This window comes from Grus americana, chromosome 21 (assembly GCF_028858705.1).
Source record: "Grus americana isolate bGruAme1 chromosome 21, bGruAme1.mat, whole genome shotgun sequence".
NCBI classification, from domain to species: Eukaryota; Metazoa; Chordata; class Aves; order Gruiformes; family Gruidae; genus Grus; species Grus americana.
The window spans coordinates 3201193-3219941 of record NC_072872.1 but is presented as its reverse complement, the minus strand read 5'-3'; the positions used below and the strand labels follow the sequence as shown (position 1 = coordinate 3219941).

Below are 18749 nucleotides of genomic sequence, written 5' to 3'. Positions count from 1 at the left end.
GCTTAGTGTTTCTGTGTAGGCAATAATTCTCTCTTCTTTTCTTGCTTGCAGCAGTTTCACCAATGTTTTTTCTAGGTCCTTATTCTGCTGTTGCTTCCCGAGACTTTCTACAAACCTACTCAGTCCTCTGCTCTCCTGAATTCGCCTTGCAGGATCTGCAGTTTGACAATTTGCTGTCTGGCAGTCATAAGGTTGTGTTATTTGTAACGTACTCACTAAACCACTCAACAAGACAGCTTAAGAGGCAGGGATAATCATGCATGTTCTCAGTGCTCCAAAAGGAAAACTTTTGCTCACTGCAGAACTGATGAATGGTTGTGGGCTTGGGCCTGTGTTTTGCTGATGCCCCCGGAGCTCCAGTTAGCCTAAAGCTGTGCAGCTGGCACCTCACTTCCTTCATATGCAAGCAAGCATGTAAGGAACTCTCCTTTTGTTCTTTGCTCAGTCAACATCAAGAAAGGCATCATTTAGCTTTATCCTGCCCTAGTTAGGATTCGAGGGCTCTGCATTTGTCAGGAGTCTAGATCTGCAGTTCAAGAAATGGTCCATTTTATTAGGAAGCACAATTTTCAAAATGTAGCCATGGGTCTCAGAGTCTGGTCCGCATCTCCTTTCCTTTTTAATTCTAAATTGGCAATAAGTGTGTCCCAACTGGAGGCTAAGTCCTGGAGAGAATGACTCTTACAGACACAGGAGTTCCTGTCTGGGACAGAGGAAAATGCAGAGGAATAAAGGAGAAAAGAGACACAGCGTTCCTTATTACACAGCCTGTCAGGATGTTGCACAGCCACCCTTTCATGGTAATTTAATGACGGATAGAGGAATATTTAATTTGTGTTTTGGAGAAGTTCTTGGACAGACAGTTTTCCGTCCTGGAAAGACTCCAGCCACTCTTTCTTCTGCCCCTTCATCTCTCGTCATCCTCTCCTGCCTGCTCCTCCCTACAGCACTAGACACGCTCTCCTTTCCAAAAGTTACTGACCAGAAAATTGTGGAGGGCAACAGCCCAGTGAGGCGGTTAATCCCCGCTGTGGCAAGCCGCTGCCGAGGCTTCCTGCCCTGTAGTTACCTCTGGGTGACCCCAGTGGTCGCAGTCCGGGAGGCAGGTGGAAGGTTAAAGCTACGCTTAGGCTCCAGGCTGCTAGCGAGACGGGGTGAGAGCCGGGCAGCACTATGTCCTCCTACCGCTGGACATAGGAAAGAACAGATTTATGATGACAGAGGAACTTAACATGCCCTCCTCTTAATTAACTTGAAAGTAGGCAAGGGCTGTGACATCACGGCTTAGCACAGATTTCCCCAGGTTTTATTCATGAGCAGATTTGCCAAACCAAATCTTGCCTCTAGATCTTCTCCCCTCTGGCAAGTCAGAGAAGGCCTTATCTGGCCTTAGGAAAATCATTTGGGCTGGAGCAGCAGGCTCAGGAGACACTGCAACCTCCACGCCCAGAGGACTCGACTTAATCTGCTAATGAGGCATGCCCTGGGGTCAGAGGGGAGTCAAAAGGAAGGGTTTACCGGCTGTTGTACAAGGCAGGACTTTCTAATAGAGGCCTGCACTGGCTACTTGCCGAGAGCCCCAAACCTGACTGCAGGTTTAAATCCTGATTTTCACTCTAACACAAGTGTGCAAAGAGCTATGCTTTTGATCACCACAAAATTAGATAAAGCCACTAATTTATATAAACCGGCCTAGACTGAAGCTACCGTGAACCACAATATACACACATGATCTATGCTTTCAGAGCCTTAGGTATATTATTGGTGCAGGAGATAAGGTTAGAGCTAATTTTACATCATTTACAAGGCCATTTAACTTGTTTGGTTCGATTTTATTGCTAGCGCAATTCAAGAACAGCATCCAAGGAATGTTGCCCTTTTACATTGTCAATTAATTCGGCACTGTATCTTCAGCAAACCCGCTGTGCTAGACTTTATGCCTCCAGTGAACTAGACCAGTATTGGAAAGGTGTCCTACAACAAAAGCATTTCTGAGACTGAACATGTGCCATTTCTTGACACTCCCCTTGGATTATCTGGGTTGTATTTGAGTACAGAATTGTTCACTTTTAGTCTTTTCCAACAAAACAATGTGCATGGTGATTAGCAGATATAACTTCCATTCCAAATTATTTTTGCATTTTACGATTCATGAAGCAATTCTCCGTATCAATTTGAAGACACTGAAAGATTAGCATTGCAGAGAGACAGGAAAGTGCCCTTCCTGCCTGATCTCATTATTGCTGCCTCCACAAATCAACGACAAATCCTCACCACAGATCAGCAGAGATAGGAAGTAGTTGGTAGGTCAACACATTTCATTCCCCCTTTCAATCTCCTTCCTAGTCCAGTGAAACAAAAGCTGTTTGAGTTGGTATCTGCAATTGCACAGCCTGCTACCTTTGTTCAAACAGAGCAAGCCTTTCTGCATCCAATCCTGAAGGTTCCTGCATACTTTTAGGAAATACAAAGTGTAGATAATCCACTGAAGTATGACAGTCTTATCCCCATATATTTACAAAGCCTGGTAGTACTAACTCACAGTTGGTCCTCCAAAGAAAAGCATTCCAGTGTATCCCATAATCCTGGCAGAGTTTTGCATATCATGAGAACAGGAGGCTAAACCCTACAGCCTCAGAAGCGTTCATGTATTTTGCTTGTCAATGGCACAAGGGTTTTCTCCTCCACCCCTTCCCCTCTCTTGCCCCCAGGGCAAAGTCAGACAAGTTCTTTCAGGAGTTCTTCATGGGAGAGGCATGCTAAAGACAGATTACTGGAAGAGTGAAAGGTGTGGCTGTTCAGTGTGAAAAGCCAATCTTTGCTTCAGAAAGGAAAAAGAACCTTTTGATGCCTGAAGTAGGTCAAAATACTTAACCCAACCCTTTAGTGACACTTGTCTAAAAGTAAGCAAACAAAGCAGGCCAGTGGAAAAATTTCCTCAATTCCCACAAGTGAATACCAAAGCTGCAAGGGATGAGTATAAGAAAGATCACATGTAAGCATGGGGGAATCAAGAGAGCAGGCCCCTTCACCTATTTACACACAAGCTTTTCTAGATTAGTATTTAGAAGTTGTAAAGACATTAGACTACAAGAATTTAATTTAAATTTCATCTTGCCACCATGGTAAACACAAAACACAGACTATTGTAAACTAGTCTGAGTTAAGGCCAGGAGTAATATCCAGTAACGAGATTAAAAGTTAGGTCTAAAGAGACTTCAAGGAGACTAGAAGAGTGAATTCCAATTCCTTTAGTCCAGAGTCAGAACTTTCATTACTTTATACGTTGACTTAGCACTCAACGGGATTAACATTATTCACCTAAAGCACAGTCAATTCCAATTGTACCCCAGTCACCCCTTTTTTTCCTCTGAAGGAAACAAAACAGCACCTAAAAAATCATAGAGAAGTATGTAAACACCTGTCTCCTATTGAATAGAGGCCCTCCTTGGGAGGAAAATACGTCACCTTCTGTCTGCATACAGGCATTTAAGAGCAGCTCCCTCTAAAGAAGTGAACAAATGCCTACTGTTCTCACAGTCAGGACTATTTAAGGACAGGTGGCCCCATGCTGACTTTTTTCCAGTGGTTTTTCCAATTGCTTTCGTCTGCAACATGAACTGTGGACTCCAGACTGCCTTGGGAGCAACACTTTTCAGCTCTGTTGTATGGAACAGTCGAGGAAGGGGAAGGGTTAGGGTTGTTTGCGAGAAGAGGTCATACAGGAGTCAGGCTTTACAATCCTATTAACGCTGGGACAGGGTCAAATGGAGTGCACGTTCCAACAAAAGCACCAAGTGGCCACAAGCTGTCACCCTGCAAAGGTTCATGGAAGCATTTGTGGGGGAAAAACCGACAGATTTTTAATGGCGAATGTCTGCCACACCATGTGTTAGAACCGGCCTCTGCTCCAGGGAACCAAAGCACACAAAGAAATAGCCAGCAATAAAATTCTCCGGCTGCAAAGCAGAAAGAAGTGGCATATCTGGGGGATGGGGAAAGGGGTAAGGTTTTTAAAGTTATGTATTTGAGGTAAGGCTTTGAAGATATCCACCAGCAGAAATACAATACTCCATCCTGGAAAAATAACTGGTGTGCTGCCGCCTCCATTTGCTTGGCATGCCACCCCTGTAATCCAGATTCATATAAAAATGTCCACAGAGATCTCAGGAAATTGTGGGGAGGGTAAATATGCAGGTGCAGAAAGCCCTTTTGTACTGCAAACACAGCAGACAGGATGAGGGGATAGAAAGTCAGTAAATAACATTTCAAAGGAAAAAAAAAGAAATTGCTGGATCTGCTTGACAAAAATGCCATGGTCCAACAGGGCATTTCAACACAGTTGAAGGTTTGCTGTTTGCACATTCTCCTTCCAAAATGCTGCATTATTATTTTTACTTATTGCATATACCTCTCAGGGTAACATGTGGCAGGTTAAATGTTCATGTAATATAGTTAAACATTTACCATGACAGAAAGTTATGTTGACACTCAACGCTAAGAGTGTTTGTTTTTCTAAAGCTAAAAACAATCAAAAGTTTAGATTACAGGGTAATGTTAGAAGTAAGGGACATGTGAAATTAAAAACGTGGATCCAACACAGTATTATTTCCATCACCTGAAAATAACTCCTAAAACTGCCTGGTTCAACCAACAGTTAACTGAAAAGTCTGCTACTTCTTAACTAAATTGAAAAAAAATCTGACCTAACATAAATTTATGGAAAAGAAGAATTTAAGAGCTACAAACTGGGTGCCAATAGAGCTGGATTATTTTTTTAGAGTTTGCCTTTATATTTATGAGATGGTTTCTGTAACAGAGTGCCTAATCTTGAAATGCTGAGTCGTTTTAACTTCTAGTGGAGAAGGCTGCCCACCAGCACGCAGGGACTCCTAGGGCTAGTCCGTCTATAGTTTACAAAAGTATCAATTATACTGGATTACCAGTTTAGAGTAAAAAATTGTCAGTTTTAATTGAGAACAGTTTCAGGTTTGCTTTAAGCTAAATCATTATGAGTATTTCATCAGCACTTTACTTGTTTTGGGGAATATATACAATTCCACTACAAGCTCTATAAAAAATAATAAATACAGTTTTATCAATTGGATGCTATACTCAAAATGTAACTTAAGTAGCCTTCTGATGCTGGACCAGTTCTGAACTTTGGCAGTCATCTATGATCACTGCTATGTGAACTGGAGCTAAGTTTACTGCACATTGTTATGTAGATCTGTGACATGCCATTATAGTCCTGTTACCAAGGGGACTTTGCATTTTGCTTTACTGTCACATTAGCAGAATCCAAAAATAAGGCAGGCAAAAATGGTAAATGTAGTAGTAGCTCTGATGAATGAGGAAAGCCACAAGGAAAGTTTACAAGCCGGAGGAAGACATAGGCAGACAGACAACCCCAGCTCTTGTAGGAACATCACAGAAAAGGAAGACTAGGGGAAGTGTTTACATTTGTTAAACTGGAAGAAGGCTTGCAACAAAACCAGACATGGAAACCTGACGAAGAACATTTCTAATGCTGTCATTATGAACTACCCTCCAGAAAGGCCTAAAATATGCTCCAGATCATCCATCTGCATAATATGATGCAGGTCTTGACTGAAAAAACTAATTTCTCCCATGAGGCTACTGGAGAAGTATTGGGAGTTAAAGTGGCCGACATGAAATTTGTATATAAACTGAATGCTAGCAACAGCTCCAGACAAGCTTCCCTACAAGCCTCCTTTCTTTGCCTCCAGAAAAAGAGAATTGCTGCCATTTTAAATCCATCTAAAAGCTGTCAAAAGGAGCTTTTCTTATAAGTATTTTAGTCAAAGAAGTAAAGGATACTGCATAGAAGAAAGCTTCAATATTTAAATGCTATCTTTTGGTTTGCTATCTTTTTATGTACATTTCAAAATGTTGGGTTTTAGTGGTGGCTGTTGCTATGCAACAGGGCAGAATTTCTAAAATCTATTCATCTGCTGTAAAAATGACAATTTTCGGGACATATTTAACTCTCTCAGCCTATTAAGTTAAAGGAGGACAGGAATCAGAGGACTGTAAGCTCCCAGAGCATGCATCCCCCAAAGGCGTGCGGTGTGGCTGAAAAGGGTCTTTCACTGATGATACCAATGTTTTCAATACACTGTTAAGATGAAGTAGCTACTCTGCTTATAAAAAATGTGAAAAACAGGACAGCTCTAGTTAAATAAAATGATATCTAAATGTAGAAACAAAAGTTATGATCATTATTTTTCTCCAGAAACAATCAAAGCAATTTTAATCAGATTCTGCTACAATGATACTTATTTAGACTCGAGAGGCTGGTCAGGCAATCATAAATCAAGTTCTGGCTTATTAATAAGTTACAGCTCCCTGGAAGTTACCATCTTTCGGATGTGACTGCCTATCATTTGCATGCTTTTTAGGCCACTGCAATGCAAAATGCAGTTAATTCACTTCAACATGAACATAAAATCAATTTAGCTATCACAGAACATGAGATAAGCTTTACTTTCCAGTAAAATAAACTATATAAAGTAACCTGGTCAGTAACTAAGATTTAGCTGAGGGGGCAGTAATATAATATTGAGGGACAATAATTCCTTAATGTGTTCCAAGTCCATAAAAAGCACAGCTCTAAGCCGTAAGGTTTTTCTACCTACCAGTAGACTGCAGAGCATTGGGCATCTGTAAACTACTTCTATGAAGCGTGTGAAATTTAGCCCTAAAAACCAGGCCTGGTTTTGGTTGACTCACATTCACTGTAGAACAATCTTCATGTATTGCAGAATAGCTCATCCCAATTATACTGACACCCTCTGAGATGGATTATTTTTTCAGTCTGTAACCAGCATTCTGATTATTTAGTTGCACTAACAACGTCAACGACAACATGAGATACTGTTCTTGTAATATAATTTCTATGGTTAAGAATTTTCTATCTTTTATTTTCCCTTTTAACTCAGTCAGGAAGAGAAACTAAAATCGCTTTATAGAAGTAAGATGCTTTTCTAAATTTCTGATTTTGCAAAAATGCTGGACTAAACATAATGACAGTGGTCAAACCATCAGCATAGCACTTCCTCTGTGTGAGCAGTAAACAAGTGTAATGATGTCATTAGAAGCTGGCTGACCCGCTGATGAACTCTGGGCTGTAAAGGAGATGCAAGGTGCCAGATCACAACACACGCACTTACCCGCACACACACACACACACACACACACACGTGCATACACACACGTCCTTACAGCATAAAAGGTGTCATAGAGCAATCTGCAAGAGTTGCACATCATCATCTAGGGAAATGAAACCCTGAAAAACCCCTTTGATGGCTAAATGTTTTGCTTTTAAAGAGGCAAAGCTCTTGCTTCCATAAAGCACACATTCAAATATTAACACAACATAGACAATATTCTCTAAGGGGCCTGGGTTAAAATCAAATAACAAGCAACACAAAGAACACTCTACAACATTGCACAATCAGCATATCTCAAAACCCAAAATCAAATAACTCAGTTCAGTGAGACTGGTCTCCTGTGTTTCCCAAGAGTCTTGGAAATGTTCTTACATCATTTCTGACAGCTCACTGTAGTCAGAGCCAGCCCTGCTCTATTACAACTTTGGGAAAGAAGTATTTGTACCAGCTGGATGTCTTTAATATTCTGCTTGGAAGCATGACCTCTTCTCTTCAAGGCAGTAAGTTGAGTTTTGTCCTCACTGGTAAGGTTTTGTTAGGAGGTAGGGTACAGGGAATTTGAGTTTGTAGTCAACATAAAACCAAGCTGCTGAAAGCAGATGTCAGGATTTCCCATTCCCTCCCCAAACGACCACAGCCAAGTCTCGCCCAGTGAATGTACTGATCAGAGAGACAAGGTGTCTCTGTTTACTACTGGCAAGGAGATTAAAATGACAGATCTAAGACAAACACTAATTTAATCTTCATGTAGAAGATATCTGATTGTCCACTGTTATTGTTGATCCATTCTTTTTAAGGGCACAGAAAGGTGAACTGTGCAGAGTCTTTACAACAAGATCTTCCACTCCCATTAATTTATGTTAAGTCTAGTATATTTGAGGTTTTTCTTAAGGTCCAGCACCCAGAGTTAAAAGATTATCTAACAATTTCTGCTTTCAGTTAAAGTGGTGCAAGTTTGTCCACTCCTCTGATATGAAGAAAATCTTGAAAATGTAACTTGGGTGTACCCAGTGATTCAAAGAGCAAACAGAACAAAAAAACCCAATTATAAATATTTAAAAAAATCATGCTTTTTTTGAGTGGTATCTCCTGATTTGTTAACACAGGCCTAGCTATACAGGAGACATTTGCTGCACAGTGAAGCTTCTAAGAAACACTGAAATAAGATTTTGTTCAGTGTCTTAAGTTTTTACTTTCTGATACAAGTCAGCACTCATAGAAACTTAGCTAGAGTTTCAGTCCAGGACTTACCGGGAAAGAGGACGTATCTAAAAGACAAACATTACCTATCTATGCAACCGGTGCGAGCTGATACCTGTGCTGACCAAGAGCAGGAACACTGACTGAATGAGAAGTCAAGCTTGAACTCCATTTGCACCTATTTTAAATGATTGTTTCATTTAGATAAGGGATGAAATATATTAGCCAGGTCATACCAACTGCCACCTCACCTTTACATAGACTCTTTCTAACCTGTCGCTACAAATATGTCATACTACAGGATAATCGCAGCCCAGAATCTTTCCAGGCATTGTTTTTATACCACCTCAAAATATGTATAATTTTAAGTTGTTTATGTGTACTCAGAGGTACAGCTGCCACTGATTACATACTGAGAGCCAGATTTATCTCATAGTCACATATGTAAAGCATAACTGATTTCAGCAGAGCTGCATTTGTGCTTTCAAACACTGTTTTATTGCCGTAAGTGGAGCACTGACACATTTGCTCAGGCAGTGTTAGACAACAGAAATCCCTATGTTAATCAAAACAAGTCAGCTCTGTAGCACTGTATTCAATAAATTGTAATTAAGACGGTGGCAACATAAGGGTGGCTGTCCACGAAATCCTTTTGTAATTATGCATAGTTTATGGCTAAGCTAATAGGATGAACAATTTAAATTAGTTACAAACTCTGCCAAGGTACCCATCTATTCCCAAGTCTATTAATTAGAATCAATTTAATCCCCACTGGGATAAAGGTCAAACAACATGTATTTGACCCTTTTCTACTGGCGTCAGTGTTATCAGCCAATGGATCTGGCAGTGCCTGGGTCTGACTTGTTCGACTCTTCAGCATGTTGACATGATGCTTTGAAGAACAGAGTCTGGGCCCAGCTAAAAAGATCTCTCTAATAATTTCTGCTTTATATTCCTGATAAGCACACAGGTTTAAAAATTCCAAACCTTATTCTCTCTTGGTGGTCAGCTCTGAGGCTGTTGCTCTCTGTCTTTAAGATTTTTCCTTTTCAGTCTCCCTTTCCTACACAATACCTTAAAGCAGCAATGGTATTAGATTTGTATCTTCAATTCAGTCCAGAAATCAAAGTGAAAAAATAAACATTAACAACTAACTGACATTTGTTAATGGATTTTAAAACAAAAACTCAAAATCAATTACCATTAGCTGACATTTCCAAACCATCCAGAAATAAAGGTACAGAATTTCTACACACTTGTCCAATTCTATGGGAAAGAAATAAAGAGAACTGTTGTCAATTTTTATCTTCTCCCCATAGTTCCTGTAGAATTGACTGGCTGCTTCTGTGGAGTTAATCATCATCTCTTTGTCCTAGTTCTTTTCTTGGAAAAATTGTCATAATACTTCCATACCTCTCAAGTTACTATCAGACCAAGTTCCTGGTCTTGGCTATGGTAGAATGATGTAAAAACAGCTAGTTCTTGATGTACTAACTTTGCGTATGTTCTCTTTGAATGTTGCTGATCTGTTTGCGGAATGTAATTCAGAGTCTATTCAGAGTTTTCTAAGTTCCACCTACATATTTTTACTATCCACTGCTAGTATCACCCTATCAAGACAGGTTTCTACAGCAGGGTAAAAAAAATAATAAAAAAAATAATAAAAAAAAAATAAAAAAAATAAATCTTTAGTTACTTCTAAACTTTTTAGTCAGAATGTTTTGAAATGTATGCAGGGCTTATGGTCACTCTTAAAGCAAATTGCTGTGTCAGACTAATTAGACATTCATTCAACAGCATATTTAATTCATTTTATAATGCAGTAAAAGCTACCTATACGTGTCAGTACTTCAGATGGAAATAGTCCTACAAATCTGAGATGACCTCTTCCTAGCATGTGCCAGACTCATGACATAAATGCAACAGAAATACACAGCAGCACATTTACAAGTCACTGTAGGTGTTGAAACCATGCAAATAGAATAGGGATGAATCACTTCAGATAAGTAAGGTGAAGCATCATAGATCAAAACCATCTTGTCAGCCATGAGATTCAGAAAAGCAGCCTTCTTCCTTTCTTTGGTACAAACAGACTAAGATCACGGAATCACAGAATGGTTGAGGCTGGACAGGACCTCTGGAGGACACCTGGTCCAGCCTCCCTGCTCAGGATCGTGTACCTAGTCTACTGCTTTGACCAGGTCAACTCTCATTTTAAATTTCATTGCCTCCTCTTCAAGCTTTCCAGATCTAAGCTTCTGTATTCTCTTTCAAGGCTGCTCTCCCCATGTTACTAATCACCTTTCAGTTAGCATTAGAGCTCCTATTGCAGCCTTTACCCCCCAGCATTAATTTTTCAAACCACCTTTGTGTTTTCAACCACAGTGTCTGTACCTCTAAACATTCCCCAAAACTCTTATTGTTGTTCTTCAAATCTCACTTTAAAACCTCCTCTGCTGTGACGCCTTGCCAAAAACTTAAAAATGGCTAAATGAGTGGTGCTGAAATCACTTGCTTTACAATCCCCATCAGTACAGACTTCTGTGTTTGTATTCAGCTGTTGCCCTTTGGTTTATATCTACATTGTAAACCCTGAGGTAGGCATCATTTTTTTCTGTTGTCTTCATACAGCACATTTAGCATCTTTATGCTAAATAATTTCTGGTGCATGAGTGGGTTTCTGAGGCACTACAACAACATCAATATATAACTTCATCTTTAAAAACTTACCTCAAGATTTCTTACAGCATTGACACAGTCCTTATATTTTGTGGGAAGCCTCATTCAACTGTCTTGATGCCAGTCCTTCAGCATTTTAAAAGGTGCTGGATTTTGTTGTGCCAACACAGCACGGTCTCCCCAGGCCAATATTTTCCCATGACATCACCCTATCCTGATGTGAGATGACAAGCCTGTTACTTTGCAAGTTCCACTTCTTGTTAACATTATTTATCCTCTTTACAACATACTCAGTAACAAAAGACAGGTATGTTCTAAATTATTAGCTAAAACAGCTCCAGCCAGAATGCTGCTTCACAGACATCAACAGATCCAGTATCTGATAAATTCCGGCTGTGCTTGCCAACCAGAGACACTTATTCAGCATGTTGTTCAAACTGCTGGCCTTGGCGCTAGCACACACAACAGGCGTAACGCCATCTAAGCCTGGCACTTGAAACAAGGGTTCTTCTGCCCATCCTTAAATTCAATCAACAAGGAAGTGAGCTGCCAGCAGGAAGCCATTAAATAAAGTTGCTGTCAGTATATAATCTTTATAGAAAGAAAGCCTTTCTAGAGACCATAAAGCAACTCAATCAAATCTGTGCTCTCATAGTTTAACAAAGTTCCCAATTAATATATTATTTTGCATGATATGGAAAAACATTCACTCCCCAATTCTTTTCATGTACTTCTGGTTACTGGTAAGTTATGACACACTCTAACAGTTCACTGTAAGATTAAGTGCTTAAATTTAAATAAGATTAAAGTAACCACCATTAAAAATATGCCTGAAACTGTTCAGTTGCTATGGTTTTTTTCAACCACACACACAACAGGAGAGATTAATTACCTCAAACATTATATATGCACTACGGGTAAAAATTCTCATGATTCTAAAATAGCTACAACATAGAAAATGCAAAATTTCCTTTTAGATTACATTATCTTTTTCACTTTGAGACATGTCAGATTTGTTTTTGAAATGGCTAGTTACTTATTTGCATTGCTAAACTACTACAGAGAAATCCATTAGATACATGGACTATATGTCATTCTGGTATCTCCACAGGGCATAAAAAGCATTTGGTACATGGACAGATGGTCTCTTAACAATATTGTCTTAGTACTGGAATCTAAAAATATATATGCAAATTTTACACTGAGCCTTTTACAAATTATTATACACCAGGCCAACTCAACATCTGTTTGTGCACTGTGTTTGCACACTGCGTTGGCATTGGGTGAAGTACATCAGGACTGAGTCCACTGCTTTTATAAACATCATTTTAAAGGCTTTATTATTTCATTATGTTAGATCATGGTGCCTGTTAAAAACACATACATGGTGATTAATCATATTCTATGAAAAACCAGTTCTTCTCAGCTCTGAAATTCTGTAATTCTAAATCAGCTCTTTTCCTTATACCAGAACTAATCTCCTCAGGGTGGCCAGATCAGGTCTATTCATGTTCTGAACTCTGAGTGAATTGAAGATACATGTCAGAAATCAGTTATTACTTGCAGAATACAACTGTCGTCTTGATGACTGGCCCAGCCGCAGTGGATTTAAAAACTGAAGGACTTACTGAGTTTACCTCAGGTATGCTGTCTCATCCCTTCCCCACTCCTCCATTACATTATGAGAAATTATACACCTTTGTAAATGACAAAAGAAATGTTTTCAGGTTTGGAATACTACAGCCCATCTGGGTGGAACTCCATGGCAGATTAAAATTCCTATGCGTTAAGAATTTGATGTCAGGTTCTTTTTTTAGGCAAGAGCTAACTCTCAAATACAGTTTAGTAAGAACATTATACAGGTTCTGAAAGTGAAATCAGAGATGAATGTTTGAGAATAACCAATATTTTAAAAGACATTTTAGATTAACAACTTTACTGAAATGCATGTGAGATACTAATAGCTTTTGTCCCACACCTTAAAAAAGGTCACAGCTCTGAACGACTTTTAGCATCAGTCTCAGTATTTTGCCCTCACTTCAAGAGATTAGTATTAATTTCATTTCCAGCTGCAGTCACAATGCAGTTAATCTTTTATCATATAGCACTGGCATATGCTATAAAGAAGGTTTTAAAAGGTATATACTAATTTGTACAAATCAGGACAATAATAAAGACCAAAGTGAAATATTCATAGAACTACAGATACAGTTTGTGTAGATGCAGTTTGTGGGAGGACCATGCCATTGTAGAAACTAATTTCAAAACTTGCCAAATTTTCCATTACTGGGAATACAAGGCTAAATTCTAAGACCTGACACCATTCTTTATATTCTGCAATATTCTAATCCCAAACAGAATTTATCGCCCCAAAATCTCACTCAGATAAAACTCTCCAGTTACACAAGGCTCTCAAGCACCTGCAGTTCCTCTGAGGTTTGAATTCTGTTGAATTCAATGGAATACTGAGGGAAACTAGCTCCACGTTTCAGCAGCAGTGCAGGCTTGCATAGCTCTCATCCCTTCCTCAGTGCTCCTTCCTCCACTGACTTCTTACTACCATCCCAATTGTAATTGAACTGAAAGAAGATAGCAGACTCAAATGACGAGGTATCTTCTTAAATGAAGATATTAAGGCCTGACTTTGAAAATGTTGTGAAAATAATGACAAAACAGTTGAAATTTCAGGCTATTTTAGTAGCCTGAAGAAAATCAGAAGTGATATAAGCAAAATACAAACCAAGACAACAACAATCTCTGATCACTTTTCAAAGCAAAAATTTTCAAGTAGCACCTTCGAGATCTTTGTTTACTATCCCAAAATAATCCCTATATTATTGCGTTTGTGGCATTCTCCAGCTGCCCATCATGTTGCCATTCTGTTAAAAGTACCTTGCAGACTTGCAGACATAATTGTCTAGACTCCAGTGCTGACAGAGCAAGGTCATGGCTATCAAGCAGTACATTCCATGCAAGAGCAAAGTTTCCGTTTCTTGTTTTTGTTGGTGATACCAAATCCTTGCCATCTAGTAAGGGCTCTTGTCTTCCTGATATTCCAGACTGCTTACCTCATCTGCTGCACAGGCATGCAAACCCTTTGAGTCACATAGTCTCCTGCAATACAGGAAGTGAACATCCAGAGGACAAAACAGTGAAAGGAGAGATCTTTCAGTGTATTTACGAGGTCATTTCTTGCACAGTGATGAATGTGAAGAACTCTCAACAAGGTTAATAGGAATTGTTCAACTCTCCTCTGCAGTACTGTCACACTAACACAAGGCCAGGGCTGCCCCTGACCCATCTGGTATTTTGGAGACATCTCTCATGCCAAAACACCCCTGATTCCCTAGAAGCCCTCTTGTTCATTCATCAATAGCTACAGTTACCAAAAAGGCAAACATATCCCAGCTGGAGGAAAAGAAAAAAAAAAGCAGCAAACATAGGAGGACAAAATGTACATACTTTGAAAGAAACTGAGATCACAGAAATGATCACAAGTGGGGTCAGCTGTCCTGGCCACATCTCCTCCCAAGTTCTTGTGCACCCCCAGCCTCCTCGTTGGTGGGGCAGTACAAGAAGCTGAAAAGTCCTTGACTTGGTGTAAACATTGCCCAGTAACAACCAAAATATCAGTGTGTTGTTGTCAACATTATTTTCATCCTAAATCCAAAACACAGCGCTATACCAGCTGCTAGGAAGAAAATTAACTCTATCCCAGCCAAAACCAGGACAATCCTATATCTTTTTCTGTTACTTTTATTAGGTTTTGGTGACATTTAATAATCAAGAATGCCTAAGAACCAAGCATCTCTTTCCTGTTCAACCACATCTCAGATTAAATAATCTGTGAACAAAGTAAATTAAAATTACAAGGAAAATTTTTAGACATCAAGGAAATGGCCTAAAAGAAAACTTAACAAAGAGCAAGACATATAAATGACATACAAAGGACATACAAATCAAAACTTGACCACTGGAGATCATCAAAACCAGGGCTGACAAGTCTCTGGCAAGGGCACTATAATAGAAAATACTGTAGGAAAAGCAAATGGCTTAGAGGAAACCAGAAGCATTTTCCAACTCTAACCACCAGTGAATAAACCCATTCAGCCCCTACATCCCCCTGACTACTCACATCTGTAGAAGGCTGTTCTTCCACACAAGAAACGTTGTTCAAAGGGGCCAGTCTTCCCAATGTGAACTCGATTATACAGTATATTCTTTGCAAAACACCATCAGGCTTTGGAAGTGGATTTTTGTTTCACAGGTTAAATCATAAACTCATAAAAATATCTCCCTTCTCCCTTTTCATTAACACAGATATACTGTACCACTTTGGCTAACCATAGAATATCAAAAGCAAAGAGCCTTAACGAAGCTACCAGTGTGTGAGACTGAGGCATAGGTGATGCTCTATTGGTCAAATACTTTTAAGGTGCAGTCAAACTTCTCAAGAGTTAAAGCCAACAACAGTGAAAATTTTTAATTTTGCAAGCAACCAAGAAGGAACCGAAAGCAAAAAAGTACATTTCTCCAGCAATTCAGCCACAGTAAAGTAACTCCTCAGCCAGCACTTCTGAATCTGGACACATCTCTGGGGAACAGCATGAAAGTTGAATTACAATACTTGAGAACTTCCGGAGAAAAGTCAATGCTATTCATCCCTCATAATAACACTAACATGTCCCATATCATCTGTAAACCACTCTTTCTCTGCATACAGCAAATTTACATGCTTTTGGTTTTTTCCAGAAGTGCTACAGGAAGCATTTAAATACACAGTGCCTCCCATGATCAAGTAGTTTTTGAAAACTTCTACCCGAAAGTAACAATGGAGTATGGATCCTTTGACCTCTTAGTATACATCTGAACAAGGATGATCTAATGATTAAAGTCTCTCATTGCCTAAAAATCACTGGTAGTCTTAATTGAAAAAAGCAGAAGATACACACTTCTGAACCTGAAAATACAACTAACACTGCTTTGTCCCTTAAGTGGCCATTTCATCAGAGAGGCCAATGAACAACCTTGAGCAAAGAAACCTCACCTTAGAAGGAAATATCTCCTAGACATTTGTCTGTCCAAGTCATGTTTGAGGCACAATGGCAGAGCAATGGACTTAAAAGAATGGGGGTAGAGAATGGGAATCAGGATGGATTTACATGATCATGCCCAAGAGACTTCCATTCTGTTGGATTGAGAATTTCAGTCTCCACGCTCATCTATCAAGTAGAAGACACTGTATTTCCATTTGCATAAACTCTTTTTTGATTTACTTCTTGCCATCTTCATAGCTTTAAACGCAACATCAAATTTTATAGTCAAAAAGTTGCAAATGTGAAAATTTGTAATCTTAGTGAGATACAACACTTGTCATCTTATGTGAAAACTGCTCAGATACATCTCATTTGTGATTAACAAAACCAACCTCTGAAAATAGAGTGTAACATGAAATCCAATCCAGTCTAATTATCAGAGGAAATTTCATATGCTAACAGTCTCAACTAAACTATCTTTCAGAAGATTCTAATCTCAAAAATATGGTTATATATCGCCGCCTACCTCCAAAACTCCGCCACTATGTCTGCGTGCGCAAGTGCTGGGATGACTTTTTCAAGATATACTGCACACCCACTATTAGAATCTGAATCTATATGTTACTGTTTCCGTTCACCTCTATGTAACACTGTGTGTGCAGAATTTCATGTCTTTGGTGGAAGTGTTTTTCTAAACTTTGAATATTGTGACTACAGCCTCTGATAATCAGAATCTGTTATAAATTATTAATTATGATCAATAATTCAAGCTTTGCATATAATTGTAAAACAGTTAACTGTGTAGTAGACAACAGAAAAATAGAATAGTTAATTTTTCACAAGCCTTCTTGAAAGGTGACTTGCCAGACACTGCAAGTCTTTTTTCTTTCTTTTTGATTGTCCAAGGCAAAGCATAGAATTGAAAGCGCGCCAGACAGAGGTCTTGCATTCTACATGGAGAGTGCATTAAATTCACAAAGTTGGGGTTGAGCACAGAAGGCAGGAAAGAAATGAAATGTCAGAGCAAAGGGAATGGAAACTACCACATCTAGGTAAAATTGTCATTAAAAATGTTAAGGAATAAAAGAATAATCTTACTTTAGTGTTGCAGGGAAAATGTGCCAGTACCAAAGGCAGAAAGGCAGTGCCACTACCAGAGAGGATCAAAACTTGCTGAGTGCCATATTTGACTTACTGAATAGCCATGGTATAACTGAAAGGAGAACCTAATTCAAATTCAGTAAAAGCAACAACTGAGACACCTTGATGACAGACATGAAAAAAACCCCTAAGACAAAACCCCCCAAAGTTCTAAGCAATAACTAGCAACCACACAACATTTCACAACATCATATGAGGCAAGTACAAAGGTTCCCAACAATTACTCTCATTTATTCTTTGCTTCTAAGATATGTAGCAATTTTATAGATAAGACATACAAATGAACCTCAGTCTATATCTGTTTACAGTAATTTCATCCTCAGCGCCATAGCTTAAGCAGCTCCCCTCTCCTTTAGGCCCATGTCACCTGGCTCATTAGGGCTGACTGCCATTGTTCAGCTTCTAGCTGAACTGCAGCTAAGCAGCTCTTGAATTAGCTGTAGAAATGGTGGTACTTTAATACCAGAGCTTAGCATAGCAACCAGGCGGACTAAATAAATAAATAATGAAGCATGGTGTTCTAACAGATAATATAAATACACTTTCAGCAAATTGCTTGGGTCCAAAGGTCAGTCAACTTGTTTGCTCTGTCTCCAAGAATTTGTAAATCTCAACATGATGTTTAAACACAAGCATATACAAACATCAAAGTTCAATGCTGACATATTTTACACCTCAAAGTTGTATGCCAAAATAGCTCTATACCACACATAGAAAACTGTAGTGCATGTGTAAGGAAGTGACAAAACATTATCCCAAACTAAATGCAAATTTTTCTTTAAATATCCTCTCATTCTATATTTTTCTTCCTCTTTAATCTCTATTTACTCTCATACGGAGAAGTATTTATGCAGCTGTCTAATTTCACAATTCCTCTCTTTCATTACCCATAAAGAAGGGGAATGAAACTTTAAATCTGGAGGCTCATTTCAGGGTGGGTGTGTGGTTTTTTGTATTCCTGATTCATTCACACATATAGAGACACCTGTACTTATGAAAACATAAAGTTTCAAGGTAAACCACCAGTTCCTAGCTAGAGAGAATGGAAACACCAGCTACACTGGCATTTCTAGGCTGTTGTGCAGACAGAGCAGTCTCTCTGCCTCTCTCCCTTTCCCTCTTTCCTAAAGCAGACGTGCAAAGAGTCTCACAGCTCCTACTCATGTTGTGCTTTTCTTCCTTGCTGGGTTCTCATTCATCTTACCTTTGAAACAGCTCTGGGCTGGCAAAAAGCAAAATACATGGAAAGGACTTCAGAAAGCACAAGAAATGAATTTCGCAAATGGAAAACCATCGGGGTGAAACTGCACCCTTCTCCCCACTTTCCCAAGAGCACGCGTTACTGGGAATGAGAGCCAGAGCCCTCCTGCACACCCCGTTTGCCCCTTTCCGAGTGAAGCCCCTCTCCTCTGGGGTGACACGCGTGGCAGCAGCAGCCTGGCTGTGCCTGAGGAGAACTGGAGGTGTGCTCAGCCTGAAA

The 18749-nt window shown here is 39.4% G+C and overlaps 1 protein-coding gene across 6 annotated transcripts in view; it reads right to left on the bottom strand.

Moving 5' to 3' along the window:
• The window catches only part of DHRS3 (dehydrogenase/reductase 3), a 38104-nt gene that overhangs the window by 17899 nt on the left and 1456 nt on the right, over positions 1-18749 (bottom strand). Inside the window, exon 1 of one of the 6 annotated variants that reach the window (XM_054849737.1) lies at positions 18474-18720. The exons of 3 other annotated variants lie outside the window; for them this stretch is intronic. In XM_054849737.1, coding sequence (XP_054705712.1) covers positions 18474-18563 — 90 coding nt within the window. In that variant the 5' untranslated portion in view covers positions 18564-18720. Of the gene's footprint in view, positions 1-11123; positions 11247-18473; positions 18721-18749 lie in introns of those variants that run through there. 2 more of the 6 variants (XM_054849738.1, XM_054849739.1) reach the window with 2 other exon arrangements.